At 40.1% G+C, this 19522-nt stretch overlaps 1 protein-coding gene across 3 annotated transcripts; it reads left to right on the top strand.

The window, feature by feature from the left end:
* The first annotated feature begins 205 nt into the window (after positions 1-205).
* Positions 206-17210, top strand: bmf2 (BCL2 modifying factor 2). Of its 3 annotated transcripts, none has more exons than XM_036582477.1 (4): positions 206-371; positions 3750-4058; positions 4745-4953; positions 11498-17210. In XM_036582477.1, the coding sequence occupies exons 2-4, from the start codon at positions 3764-3766 to the stop codon at positions 11606-11608; spliced, it is 615 nt and encodes a 204-aa protein (XP_036438370.1). In that variant the 5' UTR covers positions 206-371; positions 3750-3763; the 3' UTR covers positions 11609-17210. The 3 variants fall into 3 exon arrangements, with proteins under 3 accessions (XP_036438370.1, XP_036438369.1, XP_036438371.1); XM_036582476.1 differs by having other exon boundaries at positions 4724-4953; XM_036582478.1 differs by lacking the exon at positions 11498-17210 and adding an exon at positions 10270-11489 and having other exon boundaries at positions 4724-4953.
* The last annotated feature ends 2312 nt before the right edge of the window (positions 17211-19522 follow it).

The following is a 19522-nucleotide window of genomic DNA, read 5'->3' as shown; positions in this document are numbered from 1 at the left end:
GTGTTGGGATAGGGAATGTTTGGACCTGTGTGGTGTAGAATAGAATCCCTCCTATGATCTAAACTCTGGTCTAACTGTCCTTGTATCACCGGGCTCAGTTTACCACCCCCCGCCCTCCCTCACATAAACAGAAACTCGCAGCTCCTTTAACGTATTAGCATATCATGTGACGTGTGGTGAGGGCGTGGCCTGCGCTGAACTCGTGTCCAGGCAAAACACGCTCAGCTCCTTCCAGACAAGTTGAAGCTGTGTGGAGCGCGGAGTGGTGCGGCTGGAAATTACGCCTAAAACTGGACATAACAGTGGACATAACTGGCCAAGTACTACCGAGAGACATTTTAAAAAAGGGGAAAAAGAGAAAAAAACTGGCGGTGAGTCTTTTCTCTGCTGTTTGCTGTTTGTTTACATCAGAAATGTCCGAGTAAACTCGTCGTGGAAGTGGAAAGTAACGACATTTGAGCGTACTGCGGTCACTACTGTTTTGCTACAAAACGACATTAAATGAGGTTAAACAGTCATGTATCGTTCTGAAATGCGAAATCCCGTGGTTGGAAGGAGGCGGTCTACATCACGTTCGCTTTATTCGGCTTAAATACAGCGTGGAAACGCTTAGAGTGCCTTCGAAGTGGTATAAAAGAGAGAAAATCATATGTTAACGTTGCTTTAATGCGCTTAAACAGCCAAAAACACGGCGCAAATTCACATAAACCACATAAAACGGCATGTAACACAAACCCTGGACTGAACAGACTAGGACAGTCCTGTTATGAGGTCTCCCTGACACACAGCAGTGCTGCTGGGATGGGCTGAAGTTGGGCGTAGATGTAGATTAAGGAGCGGTGTGTTTGTGAAACCAGCCCCAGATCTACACATCACCCCGTCCAGAAAGCTCAATCTTATATCTATTCAGCGGGTCCAGTAACAAAGCTGAAATTGGCTTCTTGTTGAAATTTTCCGTTCCACCTTAAATGGTGCAGCAGTTACATTCTGGCGCCTGAGGCGCCAGAATGTAACTGCTGCACCATTTAAGGTAGAACGGAAAATTTCAAACTAGAAGCCACTTTCAGCCTCGTTGTTGAATATTTGTACTCTTGCAAACCGTGTCTGCTTGAGAAAGCGCACTAGGCATGGAAAAAGATGGAAATAGTCCAAAATATGATCACGTGCTTATAGATCTGAAAGGGAAATTCCACCAGTTTTTCAAAATTGTCTGCCTAATTCAGTGTTTCAGATGTAAACAGAGAGATTCAGAGTGGTTTGGTGTGAAATGGTTCAGATGTGTTTACAGTGGTGCTGATAGGAACCAGGGGTCGCCATGACTACAACACAAATATAGACATTTTGTTTACTATCCAGAACCACCAGTGAACCTACACGAGTCTTCTGAGTTTATATGGAATGTTGATGATGGAAAATAGTGGAAAATCTAAAATAATACGTTTTCTTTGGGGACTATTTTGCCTCACAGCGCTCTGCATGTATCCCTCCACCATGAATGGAGTTTAAGTTCTCCAAACTATCATAAAACAGTGTCTCAGTCATCAGGCAGTGAATTCATAACCATTTCATGTAGGAACTTTAGCTTTTAGAGGTGGACGTCTGGTTCCTATCACCACCACTGTGAACAGTTCTGACTCTAAGTTTCTCTAGAAAGGAGCGTGTACATTCTTGCTGTTTGAGTATGAGATGTTTTGCTGATATCATCCATACCCCATGCAGGCCTGTAATGGCAGCGCGTGGGCTGCAAACCTCACATCCTCTCTGTAGATGCTACAAACCAATAAGGTGTTAATGTGAATGTGTGAAGCGCGAAGCGGCCAAACAAGCAGATTAGTCATTTCTCCCACTGGGTGTCTTCATTCAGACAAACTCAACCCATTCAGCATTCAACACATCCTGTCATGCTTTCACCTTTCCTGTTTCGTACGCAGGTTGTTGTTTGAATGGTTGTTTACTACGACAGACCAACAGATTCTGGGAGTGAAAGAGAGTCAGATTAATTAAAGGGTTGGTCTGGTTATCGTAGCTAACGCAGCTGCACCCAGACGGGGTTCAGAATTCTGACTAATCAAGTTCCTGTTTGTTGTTTTGCCACCTGGTTCAGACCTTTTTCTCGTGAACAGACCGGATTTGAATTGATTCTTGATTCTGCTTTGGTTTCTGGGAAATGCTGAAACTTTCCCTCATTTGAATAAGACCTCTGTCAGACTGTGACGTTGCTGTGGTCTCACTGATGCTAGTGGCTGATTTCTGATCAGTATTAAAGACAACAAACAGTCCCAGAAAAAAGGTTACTTGGTTCTTACTTGGTTACTTTTCCCAAACATGCTAAAGCGTCCAAGTATGATGACTAGTGGGAACCGGTTGGCATGTTTTGCATCCTTAGTCCTGTTGCTTTGTGGCAATGCTTGCATGTTTTGGTAAAAGGCCCCGCTTTAATAAGTAGAGTATTTTTAATGCACACCATAATCCGTACGTTTTTTTGTTAAACTGCACGCTTCTGTATGGGCTGAACGATTCGATTGCAAGCGGCCAAATTGAAAAATCAGTTGCCTGGTTAAATAACATGAATCAAATAAAGTGCTACATTGACATTAGGAGGTGACTGACTGTTTAGCACAATGAGTAATGCATAATAAGTCTACAGCGTTTTGGTTCAGGTGTAGCATCAGCATTCAAATACAGCGCGAGGGCTCTAACCTGCCTCTAGTGTTTACCTCACAGAACTGCAAAATCAAAATAATAAATTGGCTGTTTGACAGTCATGTGTTTGGTGCATGATATCCAATCCTGATCATGCCCTCTCCAGGCTCCGCCCATAAGTGTTCTTTTATAACTACTATTGTGTGGTTGCTTTACACAATGTTAGCAAAAAATTCCATTCGACCTAATAAAGTGTAGCACAGAGTGTTATTAGGGTCTCATGGGTCAAATTCAACACATTATAAAATGACCATTTCCAATAAGTAGACCAAACAAAACATTTTGGTGTAAAGTTCGTCATACTGTGCACATATGAAAGATAAGGTCCATTTACTGCAGCATTTTAACATAAAAGGCTGCATTTGAAAGCCTTAAAATTTTTCATTGACAATTAAAGTTTGTATCTATGTACAAATCTTTATTGACATGTACCCAAAGAGAGTCGTGGCCATAATAGCAATGTTGGGCGAACTTGCAAAGCCAGCTTGGACCCCGCAAATTGCCGCTTGCGGCTATATTTCATTTTATTTTTTATTTTTTGGATTTTTCCTGAATTTTATCCCCAATTCAGTCGTATCCAATTCCACCCACTAGTTAAGACTTCCTCAATCAGACGGTACCATCAGCGCTAGGAGGGTGAAGTCCAGCCATTTTCAACTATTTTATCATGTATGTATGCAAAACGTGAGATTAAGATTGAGCGATGTTGAAAAATCATATTTACAGGCTAAATAGAAAGTTCTCCGACTGAACGTAGCTAGCTAGCTAAGTTAGCAAAGAGAGGCTTATAAGGCTAGAAGTGTTAAAACAGCTGATGAATTTTCAGTGACATTTACAAATTAGTTTCGTGGTAGTCACTGTATAATAAGTCTTAATATCCAACTATAAGATAATAAAGCTAATAGCTGATGTTAAGATTAAGTAAATACTTAATCACCCTACATTTTAAGCGGTTAACAGTCTGTAGGCTTTTATTTGTGAAGATTGTGGATTGTTTTGATTGAGGCGTGGCCTGACGGGTGCTTTCGGTCTTCTCTGTTCTCCAGGGCGATTTCCGCTGATGGAGGATGAGGAGGAGGACTTGCCTCTGCCGTCTCACTGCTGCGGAAGGCCACTCGAGGACAGAGCGACGACAAACAGAGCTACGCTGAACGATAACTCCGCACCAAGCTCCGGAGGAGGAGGGAGAATGCCGCTTCTTCAGACTATTCCCCGCTGCAGGGTGACGGGCTCTGCAACAGCGCCCCCCTGTGGAACAGCCGGACCACTCCACCGGCCGCTGCACAGCACCGTGGGGTTGGGGTTAGTGTCCAGTCCGACTGGATCTGCAGAAGAGACCAGAGCTCTTCTTCACAGTAAGGAGAATCAGTGAGATCTAAACATGTGGCTTGTTTTTCTGGACGTGGTTTAAATGCATTGGTAGAATAAAAAGTTTCCAGTTAATATCTTGTGACAATTATCTGATTTGATGAATCGAACCATTTGTTCCTTCTTTGGTTCCTCTCCCTTGCCCCGGTCAGAGTGGTGCAATGTTTTAAATTTTCACTTTTTGCAATAACAAATGAATCCATATCGCCCCCTACGCTTCTTGTAGTGTACTGCAGTCTTTTGGAACCGCTGCATATATCATATTTTTTTTGCATAATTTGAAAAGTCCAGTTACCCTTTTCCAAAGTTTCATGATAAAGAATGGGCCAATAGAAATGGTCTACAGTAACGTCTTGGATACATAAACTTCCAGTTAAAACGTTAAGTTACCGTTTCAAAAACGCAAGATTTGCTCTGACAGCAACAGCATGAACATTACAGAACACTGTGTTAACGGGAGAACAGCCCAGCACTGAGCTTCATCTGTGTCCAGGACTTTGGTCCATACTAGAAAAACTGACACAGTGCCTCATTCTGACAAATACAAATGGCTATATGTTGCTTTAAACTGCCACCACACAGCACTTCATCCTGCAATACTCCGAGTTAGTGATGATGATGATGGTTAAAGTGGCTGGTTTTATGTTTACAGGTCTGATCTTCTTCCCTGAAGGCGATCAGGGGTTTGCCCCTCACTTCCCGGCCACGTCCGAGCCGAACCTGCCTGCCGCAAGAGAGGAGGAGCAAGAGCAAGAGGAGGAAGGTGAAGGCAGGCCAGAGGGAAAAGAGGAGGACGCTCAAGAGGGGATGAGCGTGGAAGTGCAGATCGGACGGAAACTGCGCGAGATCGGAGACCAGTTCCAGCAGGAGCACCTAGAGACGGTAAGAAAGAGAGCGAGGGGGTGTGTTCAGGGTCGCTTGAGAAGTGGGATCGCTCTCAGAACTAGGAAAAGACTGTCAGATAGTTTTAAGCTCCAAGTTAGGCTGGAAGATGAGGCTTCGCCTAAAAGTTACCATCGTTTTAAAATGCCAATATGTGATTTTAGAGACACAGTTTGCTTAGATTCCCTAACAGGAATCACCACAAATAGCAGGCTTGTTTTTGCGAGTGACGCAACAGAGCACATTAAAAAACACCACCACTATGACCCCCACTGTGCTGAACAGAGTACCTGATGTTCAGCACAGTGGAGGTCAGATGACTCTGAACATCTACAGTAGCCTGAGAGCCTGTCATTGTGTAGTTCCTGTTTATTCAGTGTAGTGATTAGCTTATTTTAGGTAGTGTAGTTAGCAGTTAGCCTGTTCTACCCAGTGTAGTGATTAGCCTGTGTTACCCTGTGTAGTGATTAGTCTGTGTTACCCTGTGTAGTGATTAGTCTGAGTTACCCAGTGTAGTGATTAGCCTGTTCTACCCAGTGTAGTGATTAGTCTGTGTTACCCAGTGTAGTGATTAGTCTGAGTTACCCAGTGTAGTGATTAGTCTGTGTTACCCAGTGTAGTGATTAGCCTGTTCTGCCCAGTGTTGTGATTAGTCTGTGTTACCCAGTGTAGTGATTAGCCTGTTACCCAGTGTAGTGATTAGCCTGTTCTGCCCAGTGTAGTGATTAGTCTGAGTTACCCAGTGTAGTGATTAGCCTGTGTTACCCAGTGTAGTGATTAGTCTGTGTTATGCAGTGTAGTGATTAGCCTGTGTTACCCAGTGTAGTGATTAGTCTGTGTTATGCAGTGTAGTGATTAGCCTGTGTTACCCTGTGTAGTGATTAGTCTGTGTTACGCAGTGTAGTGATTAGGCTGTTACTCTATGTAGTGATTAGCCTGTTACTCTGTGTAGTGATTAGCCTGTGTTACCCAGTGTAGTGATTAGCCTGTGTTACCCAGTGTAGTGATTAGCCTGTGTTACGCAGTGTAGTGATTAGTCTGTTACTCTACGTAGTGATTAGCCTGTTACCCAGTGTAGTGATTAGCCTGTGTTACCCAGTGTAGTGATTAGCCTGTGTTACCCAGTGTAGTGATTAGCCCGAGTTACCCAGTGTAGTGATTAGCCTGTGTTACCCAGTGTAGTGATTAGTCTGTGTTACCCAGTGTAGTAATTAGTCTGTGTTACCCAGTGTAGTGATTAGCCTGTGTTACTCTGTATAGTGATTAGCCTGTTACTCTATGTAGTGATTAGCCTGTGTTACTCTGTGTAGTGATTAGCTTGTATTAAGCAGTATAGAAAATAGAACATATTACTCAGTGTAGAGTATAATGTTTCACCTTTGAACTGAAAGTGAAGTTTCAACTGAACAGTGCTGATGTGTGGAGTGCGTTAGATCTGCCCTCCATCCGAATTCACTCACCTCTTTGAATATAGGTCAGTGCTAGTGCTATTTGTTCTAGTGCTATTTTAGCACTTCCTGATTAGGCCTTTAGTACCTAATCTAGTGAGAACACACAAACTGTCAGAATGTGAAATCAGAGCCGTGCTAGTCTGTATTTTTGACCATGATGGATGGGATTTTTGTCTGTTAGAGCAGCGGAAACGCCTACAGTACAGCTTTGAGTGCAGTTGACCTCCCACCTCGTTCGATTTCTGAAGATGACTCACAGACTGCTGTCGTTTGCAGGGAAGGGTAATATGTTTACTACACTGTATTTTAATCAGGGGACGGTTTTAATATGCTAAATATATTCTAAATAAAAGTCAGTGTGCGGCAAGGGCGGCGGTCAGCTAACCTTAGAGGACTAAACAAAGCCACCTTTGTACAAAGTGTACAGAGGAGCTTTACTACCGAACTGTTTGTAATTACAGAATGTTTTTGTTTTCTTGTGTACTTTCCATATAAAAGAGAAGTGAAGTGTAAATATACAAACATCCCGTTTGTGAAAGGAGCAAGAAAACAGCGACTGTGGTTTACTTTCGGTTCAGCGTGACCGGTGATTCACTGAAAGCTGGTCGTGTTGGCGGGTTTGCTGTCGAGGCTGGCAGATTGGGGTTTCAGTTTGATTTGATTTTTTGTTTTATTTTATTTTATTTTTCCATATTATCCCCACATCTGAGACTCATTTATGTTGTCTGCGAGTGGAACCCTATGTACATGAAGTGAAGCATAAAAAACCACACAGACAAAGAACAAAGGAAAAGAACATCATGTTTTAAACAGAATGTTCAGTTCTCGGTGAGCTGGTAGCTGAACAGTCTGTGAGTAAAGATGTACAAGTAAATAATGCAGTAGTGATCATTCGTGTCCTGCTGAGTGTCTCTGTAGAGTTAAAAGATGATGTTCTTGATATCCTTGATGAGCTCTGATATTAGAAGAAAGGAATCACAGAATGGTTCTGGGCCAGAAGAGAGTTGGAGTTTATATTTGGTTATATGTTGATGAAGATACAGTCAGGTTCTGTTCAGGGTTTAAGGAACTAGTTAGGAGTTAGGGTTAAATGGGAATTCCAGAAGATTTTTCCTAAAATTTCTCCATAACTCAGTGTGTGAGATGTAAACAGAGCAATTCAGAGTGGTTTGGTGTGAAATGGTTCAGATGTCTTTACAGTGGTGGTGATAGGAACCAGGGGTCGCCATGACTACAACACAAATATAGACATTGTATTTAGCCTCTGTTGAGGCTAAAGGATGAATGGCTGTAAATATGGTGGAGGTGGTATTAATGTAGGATTAAGGTTGAACAGAGGGATGTTGAGGACGAGGGTCAGCTGCTGTAAAATAACAATAACAGCGGCTCTAGTGAGGGGAGGGAGGAGGACGGGGCGTGTGCTCTGCAGGGTGGACAGTGTTACCGTGGGAGGCTGCTGGGGACAGACTGAAGACACGGAGCGTTTCTCTGTGTTTATACTCGGGGCTAAATTTAGACCATGACTCACCCGCTACGTCAGCGGTAACATGACTGCTGTGCTAAATGTAGGCTAACCTAACACTTCTGTGTGAGAAAGAGTGACTGGGACGTTTTTTCAGATGGAGATAAAGTCACGTTCAGAAGAGATTCTGGCAGAATGTAGAAATGGGGAAGTTTTACTCACAGTGTGTCAGCTGTGTTGTTGTAGTGTATTAACTGTGTTGTAGTATATTAGCTGTAGTGTTATAGTATATTAGCTGTGTTGTAGTATATTAGCTGTGTTGTAGTATATTAGCTGTGTTGTAGTATTTTAGTTGTGTTGTTATAGTGTATAGCTCTGTTGTTGTGTATTAGCTGTAGTGTTGTAGTATATTAGCTGTGTTGTTATAGTGTATAGCTCTGTTGTTGTGTATTAGCTGTAGTGTTGTAGTGTATTAGCTGTGTTGTAGTATATTAGCTGTGTTGTTATAGTGTATAGCTCTGTTGTTGTGTATTAGCTGTAGTGTTGTAGTGTATTAGCTGTGTTGTAGTATATTAGCTGTATTGTTATAGTGTATAGCTCTGTTGTTGTGTATTAGCTGTAGTGTTGTAGTGTATTAGCTGTGTTGTAGTGTATTAGCTGTGTTGTTATAGTGTATAGCTCTGTTGTTGTGTATTAGCTGTAGTGTTGTTGTGTATTAGCTGTAGTGTTGTAGTATATTAGCTGTGTTGTTATAGTGTATAGCTCTGTTGTTGTGTATTAGCTGTAGTGTTGTAGTGTATTAGCTGTAGTGTTGTAGTATATTAGCTGTGTTGTTATAGTGTATAGCTCTGTTGTTGTGTATTAGCTGTAGTGTTGTAGTGTATTAGCTGTAGTGTTGTAGTATATTAGCTGTGTTGTTATAGTGTATAGCTCTGTTGTTGTGTATTAGCTGTAGTGTTGTAGTGTATTAGCTGTGTTGTAGTATATTAGCTGTGTTGTTATAGTGTATAGCTCTGTTGTTGTGTATTAGCTGTAGTGTTGTAGTATATTAGCTGTGTTGTTATAGTGTATAGCTCTGTTGTTGTGTATTAGCTGTAGTGTTGTAGTGTATTAGCTGTGTTGTAGTATATTAGCTGTGTTGTTATAGTGTATAGCTCTGTTGTTGTGTATTAGCTGTAGTGTTGTAGTATATTAGCTGTGTTGTTATAGTGTATAGCTCTGTTGTTGTGTATTAGCTGTAGTGTTGTAGTGTATTATCTGTGTTGTAGTATATTAGCTATGTTGTTATAGTGTATAGCTCTGTTGTATTGTAGCTCACGCTGTAACGAATGAATGCGCTGTAGGTTTAAAGAGGGGATAATCGGTCCCTCTCTGGGACTCTAACTGCAGTATTTATCAGTGTAACACGTTCTCGAGCCGCAGCGTGGTGTGTGTGAGGTGTGTGTGAGTTGTGTGTGAGTTGTGCGTGTGTGATGTGGCAGAGTGGAACGGCCATAGCTTATGCAACACACTGCAATACTCCCCATCCGCTCTTCTGACCAATCAACACACTGCTCTACTGAACTCTAAGCCCCTCCCCTAAACCTCAGTGGCGCTGCGCCTGATTGGACAGATTTGCTGCTCATCAAGGAAAGTCTAGGGCCGCTCTGTTGACGCTGACTGGACGGTTAAATGGGGGCGGGATTTATGCATAAAGGGAAGTAGTGCAGGGAAACAGCACCATCTAGTGGTTGTTTCTGTCTTTGTTGTGTTTATTTTCCTTTTTTTTTTAACACAGTACTGTGCAAAGTCTTAGGCCCCAAAGCAAGTTGTTTAAAACTGTTTATCTCAGCAATAAGGTTGTTTTTTTGCCAATAAACACAAACAAACATTATTGCACTATAAAATAACTGCCATGAAAATGTATAAATTGGATTTTAAAATGAAGATAAATGAGTCAATACATAAACAACAGAGGTGAAGCTTTTCAAGTGTGCTAATTTTAGAGACAGTTTGAAATCTGCTGCATTTCTGTCCCCATTTCCATCTCTTCTCGTTTGCCTTTTTGATAGTTGATCTGATGGTGCGAGATTTCTGAGCACTTTTGTGTTTACACTCCTACACAGCATTTTACAACAGCGGTGTGTGGAGTCTATATTTAACGTGAAACCAAGAATGTTTTGGCCCCGAACCATCACGGTCTGTTCTCACTCTTTCCAGAGAGGTTATGGTGTGATAAACTCGATGATAATCAGTAACACTTTATTTATATACACAGCCGAGTCACGTTATTATGACCACTTCCTACTTTCGACGGCGGCAGCGCGTAGCTCATAAAGGAAGTTGCGTGTCGTGAGCTGGCTTGGTGGGTATATAATGTGGAAGGCACTCTCAACTAATTTGGGTACGAATCCATCCTTGCAGATCACGCATACACCCATACATGCTGATCGTCTTCCCTGGGGTCGATGGGATCTTCCAGCAAGACAGTGTGACAAGTCACACATCTAGAAATGTCCGACATTGGTTGAAAGAGCATGACCAAGACTTCCAAGTACTACCCTGGCCCTCTAATTCCCCAGACTGGAACCCAATTGAGCAGCTGTGGGACCACCTTGATCACCGTGTTCGCTCTATGGATCCTCCCCCATGCCCCCTCCAGCAGCTGGGGGATGCACTGCAGTCAGCAAGGCTCCAGATACCTGAGACAACCTACCAGGACCTTACTGAGTCACTCCCAGCTCGTCTGGCTGCTGTTCGTGCTGAACACGGCGGTTACTCTGGATATCAGCTGGTGGTCATAATAATGTGACTCGACAGTGAATTCTCACCTTCACATTCAGCTAAATATCTATGCACCACCTTAACTTTCAGCAACCCCCTATTTATTTACCAAAATCTAGCCCAAACCATGTAGTCCAAACTCCTAATCCTGACGTGAGACACTGTTAATAATCTCCAGATAGTTTATTAACCCCCTAAACTGTATGGATTTCCAGACGATGAGTCTTATTTTTCAGTAACTACATAGAAAACAGTGCAAAAGTTTTGCATGATTACGTCAAATGAGTGAAGGATGGAGGCCTGGAAGGGAGCCGTGCAGGTTAATTTTAGCATCTGTATACAGTTATCCAACTGAAGGTAGTCCAAAAATAATCAGTTGTATTAAATGATAAAATGAAGTAACTATTTTAACCCATTCATGTACTGCAAAATGTAGAAAGATGAGGAAAAGTGCCACAGAACATGTTCTGATTGGTCCAAAGTTATACCTTAGATGGACATTTAACAGTACTTGATTTTTTAATTTTCATACTTTTATAGGTTTTTCATATTGGCTGAGGACAAATGAGTTTAATGACGATTTAAGGGACTCATTTTTCAGGATTTGAAAGAAGTCTTCAGATTTAGAGCTCAGAGAAAACTTAAGCCGAACACAGACAGATTTGTGGCATTTTAGTTGTGAGCTCACCAGTGATATAATCAACGATGTTGCCATAAAACCAATCACTGTCCTGCAATCTGAATCAAAAATAAGTGCACAAGTGTTTCGTTTAGCACTGATTTCATATTCATTTTGGTTTCATTAACGTCATATGACGAATGAAGACATGATCATGTTTGAATCGATGTTTTCTTTGCTTTTTTACAGTTCATGCAGTATCAGAGGGGTCAGTTGCCGGGTTGGTGGCGTTTGGCGACGACAGTCTACAACTTGCTGTTTCCGAGGGAAGCCATTGGACCACGCGGAGCTCAGAGATGAGGGAGCACTTCCTGTCCGGGTGCTAGCGCCCTCTGGGGGTCCACTGCAAGATGAACTTTGGGCTCAGCGATGGAAAGAGTGAAACAAACTGACGAAAAAAGAGAGAAGAACAAGCGCGGGTCGCCGCTGGACGGAGACTTACTCTGCCCCTCTTTTCTCTCTCTCTCTGTGAAGAAGCCATCCTAAAAAACGGGGCCGAAAAAAGTGTTTCCTGTTTCTTTTGCCTTATTTTCATTTAATTTTTTCGTTTCCGCTTGTTACAAAAGAACGGACCTCGCCTGAAATCTGTGAATGCCTTACTTGAGCCTACAACACCGGACTGGAATGATTTTGTAAATCAGGCAAGGAACGATTATTAACCGTTCCGAGCCGCTCAAAGACACTGGACTCACTCCTCACACACAAACTTACAGTTTTCTTTTTTCTCCGTCAGCATGGTTACGATTATTTCTCTTCTGTGCTCGTTTCGGTTCTGTTTTTCTTCTTCTTCTTCTTCTTCTTGGGTTGCCGGTTCCGTCATATCTGTAAGACTTCACTTAGTGCTCTCAGTGCCATCAGGAGATTCAGTTTAACGAACTCGTTTTTTGTAATCGTGGAGGGAGAATCCGAAGACGACTTGTAAACGATCGATCCGAATGTCATCGATGGAGCTTTGTCGCCTTAACCTGCAGTCTAATCGACCTGAAGCCTTTAAGATCCGATGCTGATTTTGTCTCAGAGAGATCAGACTCTGGCCGAGGAACGTTTTCCTTCTCAGAAGATTCAGAAAACGCTTGAAAAAAAACGTAAAAGGTCTATGCGGTTTACTGTGAGCCGTTTCCCAATCTAAGCTGCACGATTTTTACACGCAACGAAAGATTTTTACATGGAAAATCAGACGCTTTTGTAACGAGAACTTCTTTCTTTAGGACTTTCTTAAAGTTTTGACCTGTGACTCTTTAAAATTAAAGGTGCTACGGTGTAAAGAACGGCCACATTTAGCAAGTATTGCCTCATAAAAGGAACAAAACAAAAGAATGTACCTACATATGAATTAAGAAAAAAAATTAGGAATGAAATTAGTGCGTCATTTTTAAAAAAAAAAAACAGTGCCCCAATTTATATATCCTGCATCTTTATCCTTACACTGTATAAATACTTGGTTAATGTGGCATTCAAGCATTAATCTAATCACTGTACACTGCAATCTGTGACAAAACAGAAACGTCTGCAAATGGACTTTAAAAATATTGCTATTTGCATATTGATACCGTCACTGTCGTATGAAAACCTCAGTTTTAAATGTATTTACGTCATTTCAAAATGCTAGCTGTCCTTCGCATTTCGCTACTGGACCAACAGAAATGCTCCAAAATCTCATGACAGTACATTAAAATTATGCTTTTCCTTCTCCTACGAAGTTATTTCCAGAGATACGAGGTTTTCTACGTCAGTGGCGACACGTACGATGGTATCACTACCATAACAGGTGCATAAATGTCCCTCTCAGTGATGTGAGGTGTTACGTCATGCGGAGGTTTTAGATGATATCTGACTAAAACAATCATGTGGTGGGTAGACGTGGAGCTGTAAAAGCAATACTGTCGCCACTAAAGTGCACAAACCAGCGTCCGCAGCAGATAATCTACAGCAGTTACCGTCCAATCAGAGCGAGGAAGGCAATCACTTGTAGGAAATTACTGTAAAAGCGCTTACAATTCAGATACGAACTCAGATCTATGAGCTTGTGGTTCTAATGACGACTCAGTTGAAGAAGTTTGAGGAACTGTACTTCAGTGTATATAAACGCCACTGCTTTTAACAGAATGGGTTGTAAATGTCTATGATTTTGTTTCGATTGGAGACCCCAAACAGTCGATTCACAGATAAAAGTCACAAGGTTTTGCATTCGCCGATGAAATCTGGCAAAAAAGGAGGGAAAAATGTCCACTGGAGATCCTTACGCTGGTCATTTTGACCAGCTGAGCATCCAAAGCTGTTATCTAAAGGTATTTGGTGCATTTCTTCTTCTCCGAAAACAGAAAAAAATATGTACTATCGCTCTCCCCGGCACCTCATGGTGGGCTTTTCCTTTATTGTGACTGTGCAAGAGGCCATTCGTGACTTTACAAGAGTGATCTTTTTATTTTATGAATCATTTCAGGGCGTGGCTAAGATTTTGTCAGTGTCCAATGAGAAGGCCAGGACTTTGTCACATGACTGGCTCGTGATTTGGGCCTGATTTTTATTTATGTGTAGTAAAGAAGGATGGGTGTGCAGGAATGGGACTGTAATAGATGAATAGTATTTATTTATTTTACATAAATACAAATATATATATATCTATATATACCTTTGTACAAATTAAAGAAATATGAACGGATTTAGATGAATTCTCATAAAGGTGGTCATAAATGTAGATGAAATCTAAAATTCAGCTGCATTCCATCTCCACGGGGCCAAATGCTTTGTTCAAGGGACTGTTTCTCACAATTAAACCTGGACTTTATTTATTTTTGCCATTCACAGCTGATAATAACAGCACTTTCTTTGCACTTTCATGATAAATAATTTACATCTTAGCTAATCCAGTACAACTCAGAGTTGGTGCTGGGTTGCGTTTTTGAAGCTGTAGGCTAGTTTTAGGGTTTTCTCGGCACCTGAGTCGAGTCAGCAGCCTTCAAGAGCTGAATCGGGTTGGGTTTTGGGCTGGGCGAAAAAATTAACTATTACCATATTTTCTTGTTAAAAAATTAGGATTATGGATGGCATTACCACTCATGAAATTCCATATGTAGTTCAGTCTAATGCTAAAGTAAAGTGAACAGCCACCAGTTAGCATGGTGCTAATAATCTGAATTGGTGGCTGCTAGCTGTAAACGATGTTAGCATATTTACATACAGCTTAAGATAACTATATACATGACTCTGCTATGAACTTTATAGCATTAGAACCAGGGTGTTCTCATTCCCAACATGAGCAGTCATCGTCTATCAGGGATCCAGTCGTCAATCATTACTGATATCCGGTCCGATTACATCGCCCAGCCCCAGCTGGACCAGTGAAAACACTAAAAGAGAGCAGGCAGACACTCTGGTTCTCATACAGTCCTGAACAAAGCATCGTTCTTCACTTTCCTGTCCTCTTCCTCTCAGACAGGGGGTTTTAGCTCTTGTCCTGGAGTCCAGGTGCTTAGGCTCAGTGCTTTTCCTGCTCTAACACACAGCAGCAGTTCAGTCAGATGCTAACGTTGCTAATGAAGGTAACAACCAGCAGTTAGCATTCTGCTAATAATCTGAAGTGGTGGCTACAGGCTGTAAACCAAACTGGTTTCCCACTCCTGTGATAAAGATCTGCAGTCGTGCTACAGGGACTTCCATAAGAATCTTACAGTAAACAACAACTACTACTGTACAGGATACAGGATATAGTAATACGTATTACTGTCACTGTAAGACTACAGGAACACCGTATGGTGGCAGTGAGCATTACTGAAGTATTAAACAGCAGCACAGAAGGGCTGCAGTTAACTACTGTTCAAACTACTGTTTTTTGTAAGGGACGCTTACAAAATGTTAGCTTACAAGATGTTAGTGCAGGAAAACCCAATGGTGGCTCCCGGTCCTGAAGCTAAAGCGCCCCCTGTTGGGGAAAACTGTATTTTATGGAAGCCTGTTTCCACTACTGGAAAAAAATAGCCGTTTAATAAGTCATAATAATGAGAAAAGTTTCCGTTATGATTTAGTATTTTAATTGTGACTTAGGATCTCATAACTACAACATAGTATCACATGATATGTCATAATTATGACTTAGTATCTCATAATTATGATTTAGTAAATCGTAATTATGAGTTGGTATCTCATAACTGTGACTTACTTTCTCACAATAATATCTCATAATTATGATTTAGTATCTCATAACTGTGACTTTCTCATAAGTCTCATATTTACGACTTAGTATGTCACAGTAATGGAAAACTATCTCATAATTGTGTCTTTATACTGAGGTCCTATCTTATAATTACGACTTAGTATCTCATAATTATGACAGTATATCATTATTACAACTATCTCGTAAATTTACTTAGTATCTCATAATAATATCTGTCGTAATTATGACAATGTCTCATAACTATGATTTAGTATTTCATAATTATGAGTTAGTATCTCTTAACTGTGACTTACTTTCTCATATGTCTCATAATTATGACTTTAGTGTCTCATATTTACAACTTAGTATTTCACTATTGTGACTTACTATCTCATAATTGTGACTTAATACTGGGGTCCTATCTCATAATTACGACTTATTTCCTGATATTTATGACTAGCTATCTCATAACAAGGAGATCCTATCTCATATTATCTCATAATTATGACTGTATCTCATAATAATAACTTATGACTTCCAATCTTGCAGTTACAACTTAGAATCTCATAATTACGACTTAGTATCTCATTATTATAACTTCGTATCTCATAATTACTTACTATGTTATAATTAAGATAAACTTTTTTCATTATTATGTGGCCTCTTTTTCCCAAGTGTGGCAAACGGGCTTGTTTTTTTATTTCATTCCATCCGGTGATCCATAAACCTCCTCCATCCGACTGATCTACAGTGCTATGCTGCATTGCTGTCGCTGTCGAGCCGAGCTAGCGTTAGGTGTGCCTCTTCTACTCGTGAACCGCTCTCAATGATCTACTTGCAGACAATCAGACCGCTACGCGTGCCTTAGGGCCAGCACACCAGCTCAGCAACCAGGCAAAACTTGCAGAAATAAAAAAAGGAAATAAAAATAACTGTTTTTGATGTCAGCTTTAAGCATGAGCACATGCTGGTTTGCCACAGATCATACTGCTGTGAACCGTCCTCTTAGGGTCCAAGCAAAAGGCTAGTTCACTGTGGCTAGCACTGAGTAATCGTTATATGGGGTCAGTATTTAGTTTTTGACATTATTATCGTTTTGAAAAGTAAAATTAAGCAGAAGCAAACGCTTATAAAGCCACAGCCAGGAATGCTAGCATCGACAGTTAGCATTACAGCGCTAACTCTGCGTGGTTTATGTGTTTACAGGCACACAAGGGAGGAAAACTTGCCTAAAACTGTGTAGAATAGTTGCATGTGGGAAACTGCACATCCGAAATGTGCTGGATTTAAGTGTAAGTGAGATTATTCCAAGAGAAGATTGCTGAGTGAGGCCTAACAGAGTTAGCTAAAGTCATCTTTGGTGGTCACACTGAATTCAGTGTTTTGCTTGGACCAGGAAAGAGCTGCCTATGGCTTTTTACACGTTAATGCCCTTTTAAAATGCACTCTTTTACAGAAAAGGATTGGGTGAAAAAGTGTTTCATGAGGTGTATAAAAAATAAAACCCCCGTTGTTGTTTTTGAATGCGTTATTATACAGGAGATAAAATCTTTTTGCTTTTATAAATTATGCTTTTTTTGTTTGTTTTTAAATAAATGATTATAGGATTCTCGTGGGGAAACCCTTGTTATTGAAATGTGAATAAGATTTTCTTTTTTATAGATTAAATGCTATCATAAATGCTGTCATATCACAGATGCTGTTGATCTTTTTCTATAAAACTTGTTGCATTAAAGATGTAAGAAAACACCTGTTTTGGCTGTGCTAGTTTCTCTGTGTGAGTTTTGGAGCCACCTGCTGTCCAGAGGTGATACTGCAAGAGTTCAGCTTCAGTGTATAAACCAATCATGCCAGCAGAAATTAGGGGAAGGGAAAATAGTTAATAATGATAATGATAATAATAATAAACACTTAACAGATGCAGGAGACCCTTAGCAAAAGCTTTGGAACCATTTCCAAAGTTTTTTTGTATGTTTATATGTCATAATATTTTTTCTTTTCATTAGAATTTTTTTTAAATACAGTCCTATTTAATAACAACAATATTCCTATCAATAGTATAAACAGATTTAACAACTACAAATGGTTTGTTTTGGTTTGCATTATATTCTGTGTGAAGGTACAGTAGTTGTATTTGGAAAATTAAGTATCTAAAAAGTGCTATATTAGGGAGGTATTAGGGAGGATTAAACCAAGGGAACAGATTCCTGACTGCAAGCCCAACCACAAGAGAGAGTTGTAGCGTTTTAGATGCATGCATGATACATTTAAATATATTAAATATATGTAAATACATGTAAATATATTCATTTACTCCAACTCTTCTATCAAACCAGCAAAGAACATTTTTATACGTCTTTCAGACTGACTCTACTAAAGAAACGTTTCTGCTGAAAAATGATTCAGAAGTTGATCATCATATATTTCTATTAATGTATTTTCATTAGTAAAACTGCCACAGCAGGTGTTAAAACTCTTCTCGCCTTCATGCCAAGTTAAAAAATCTCTGACGATAATCAACACAGTCAGACACAGTCAAAATTTTATTTATTGCTACTTAATCTGTTCATTGATTTAGCTGTTAAAAGTTGAACAGTACAAAAGGTAAAGCTTTTAGAAAGTTTTAGAACATTTTCACATTCCCATTCAAATAAATACGTCAGGACTGATTCACTGAGACGAGGAAACATTTAAAACCTGAAACACATTCAGAAACAGAAAAGTCGGCTGTGATGATGATTAGAGCTGTTTATCTGGGCGGTCAGTGTTATCAGCTTAGAAAAGACACTAACATTCAGAAAAACAGCAATCAGTTTTAAATCTCCCAGGAAGCTCAGTATTTACAGTATTTACAGTATCTACACTTACCATCCAATAACCAATACCTTTTGATTTTTTTCTGATAACGTCTAGCTTTCATAAATACAATCAGACACAAAAGTTTGAGCACCCCTACTCTTTTGGTCACATGACTGCTAGTTTTTACAAAAACAAAGGACAATTCAAATATCAGTGTGAAAATACAGTCATATGCAAAAAGTTCGGCCACATGATGTTGCGGTTGATTTTCTAAGTGTGAATAAATAAACACATCCTCCACAGAGAACCCAGTTCTGCACATTTTAATACACAATTACTGTTTATTTACTGAACTTAAGATATTGGGGAAAAATAAATCATAAAAGAAATGTTTATATGTTTTGCATTGACACTCTCACTGCGCACTTTAGACTGTAAACACTGCTGAAATTCATAGTTATGCTTATATTCACTGTGATGTAACTCCCTCATACCACTTAGTGCAACACCTGCTCTCTTGTAAATACAACATATCTGTATTATGTGCTATGTAAATATTTATCTATCTATCTATCTATCTATCTATCTATCTATCTGTCTGTCTGTCTGTCTATCTATCTATCTATCTGTCTATCTATCTGTCTGTCTATCTATCTATCTGTCTATCTATCTATTTATCTGCCATATTTGATATTTTATTTTCTCAAATATGAGAGATAAACTGTAAAACTGACCTTTTAAAATGAAAACACCCTTTTTTAGTGTGTTTTACTTTAACAGTTTTATTTTTTACTGTATTTAGGTTTATTTGTTTTTGTTCTCATGTTCTAAAGTGTTTTTTCTGGCTGAAACTCTCTCACTGCCCAGATGAACAGCTTCAACATCTGTTTTGTGTGGCTGAATACTTTTGCACCGTAACCTTTCAGAACATGACGATCAGTGAGTTCATTACTGTGTCATAAACACGATAACATCGAGTGTGTTTACATACACATAATAATCTGATAACTGCAGAAAATCAGATTTTGTCAATAATCCGATCAACATGTTTACATGCACTTGGGTAATCAGAGAATGTGAAACCAGCCAATAAACTCACAGAAGTCTTGATGTAAACGTAACGTAAACTTCATGCTGCAGCTTTTTTTAAACATCGCGCCACTTTAGCTGAAAATATGAACAAACATCATCCAGAAGATGAAGAATATTTAAATCCTTCATTTCGTCAAGCAGCCTTCCGCCCAATGACAGCTGGGATAGGC

The sequence above is a fragment of the Colossoma macropomum genome, unplaced genomic scaffold (genome assembly GCF_904425465.1).
Source record: "Colossoma macropomum unplaced genomic scaffold, Colossoma_macropomum, whole genome shotgun sequence".
Taxonomy (NCBI): Eukaryota; Metazoa; Chordata; class Actinopteri; order Characiformes; family Serrasalmidae; genus Colossoma; species Colossoma macropomum.
This window is presented reverse-complemented; position numbering and strand designations above follow the sequence as displayed.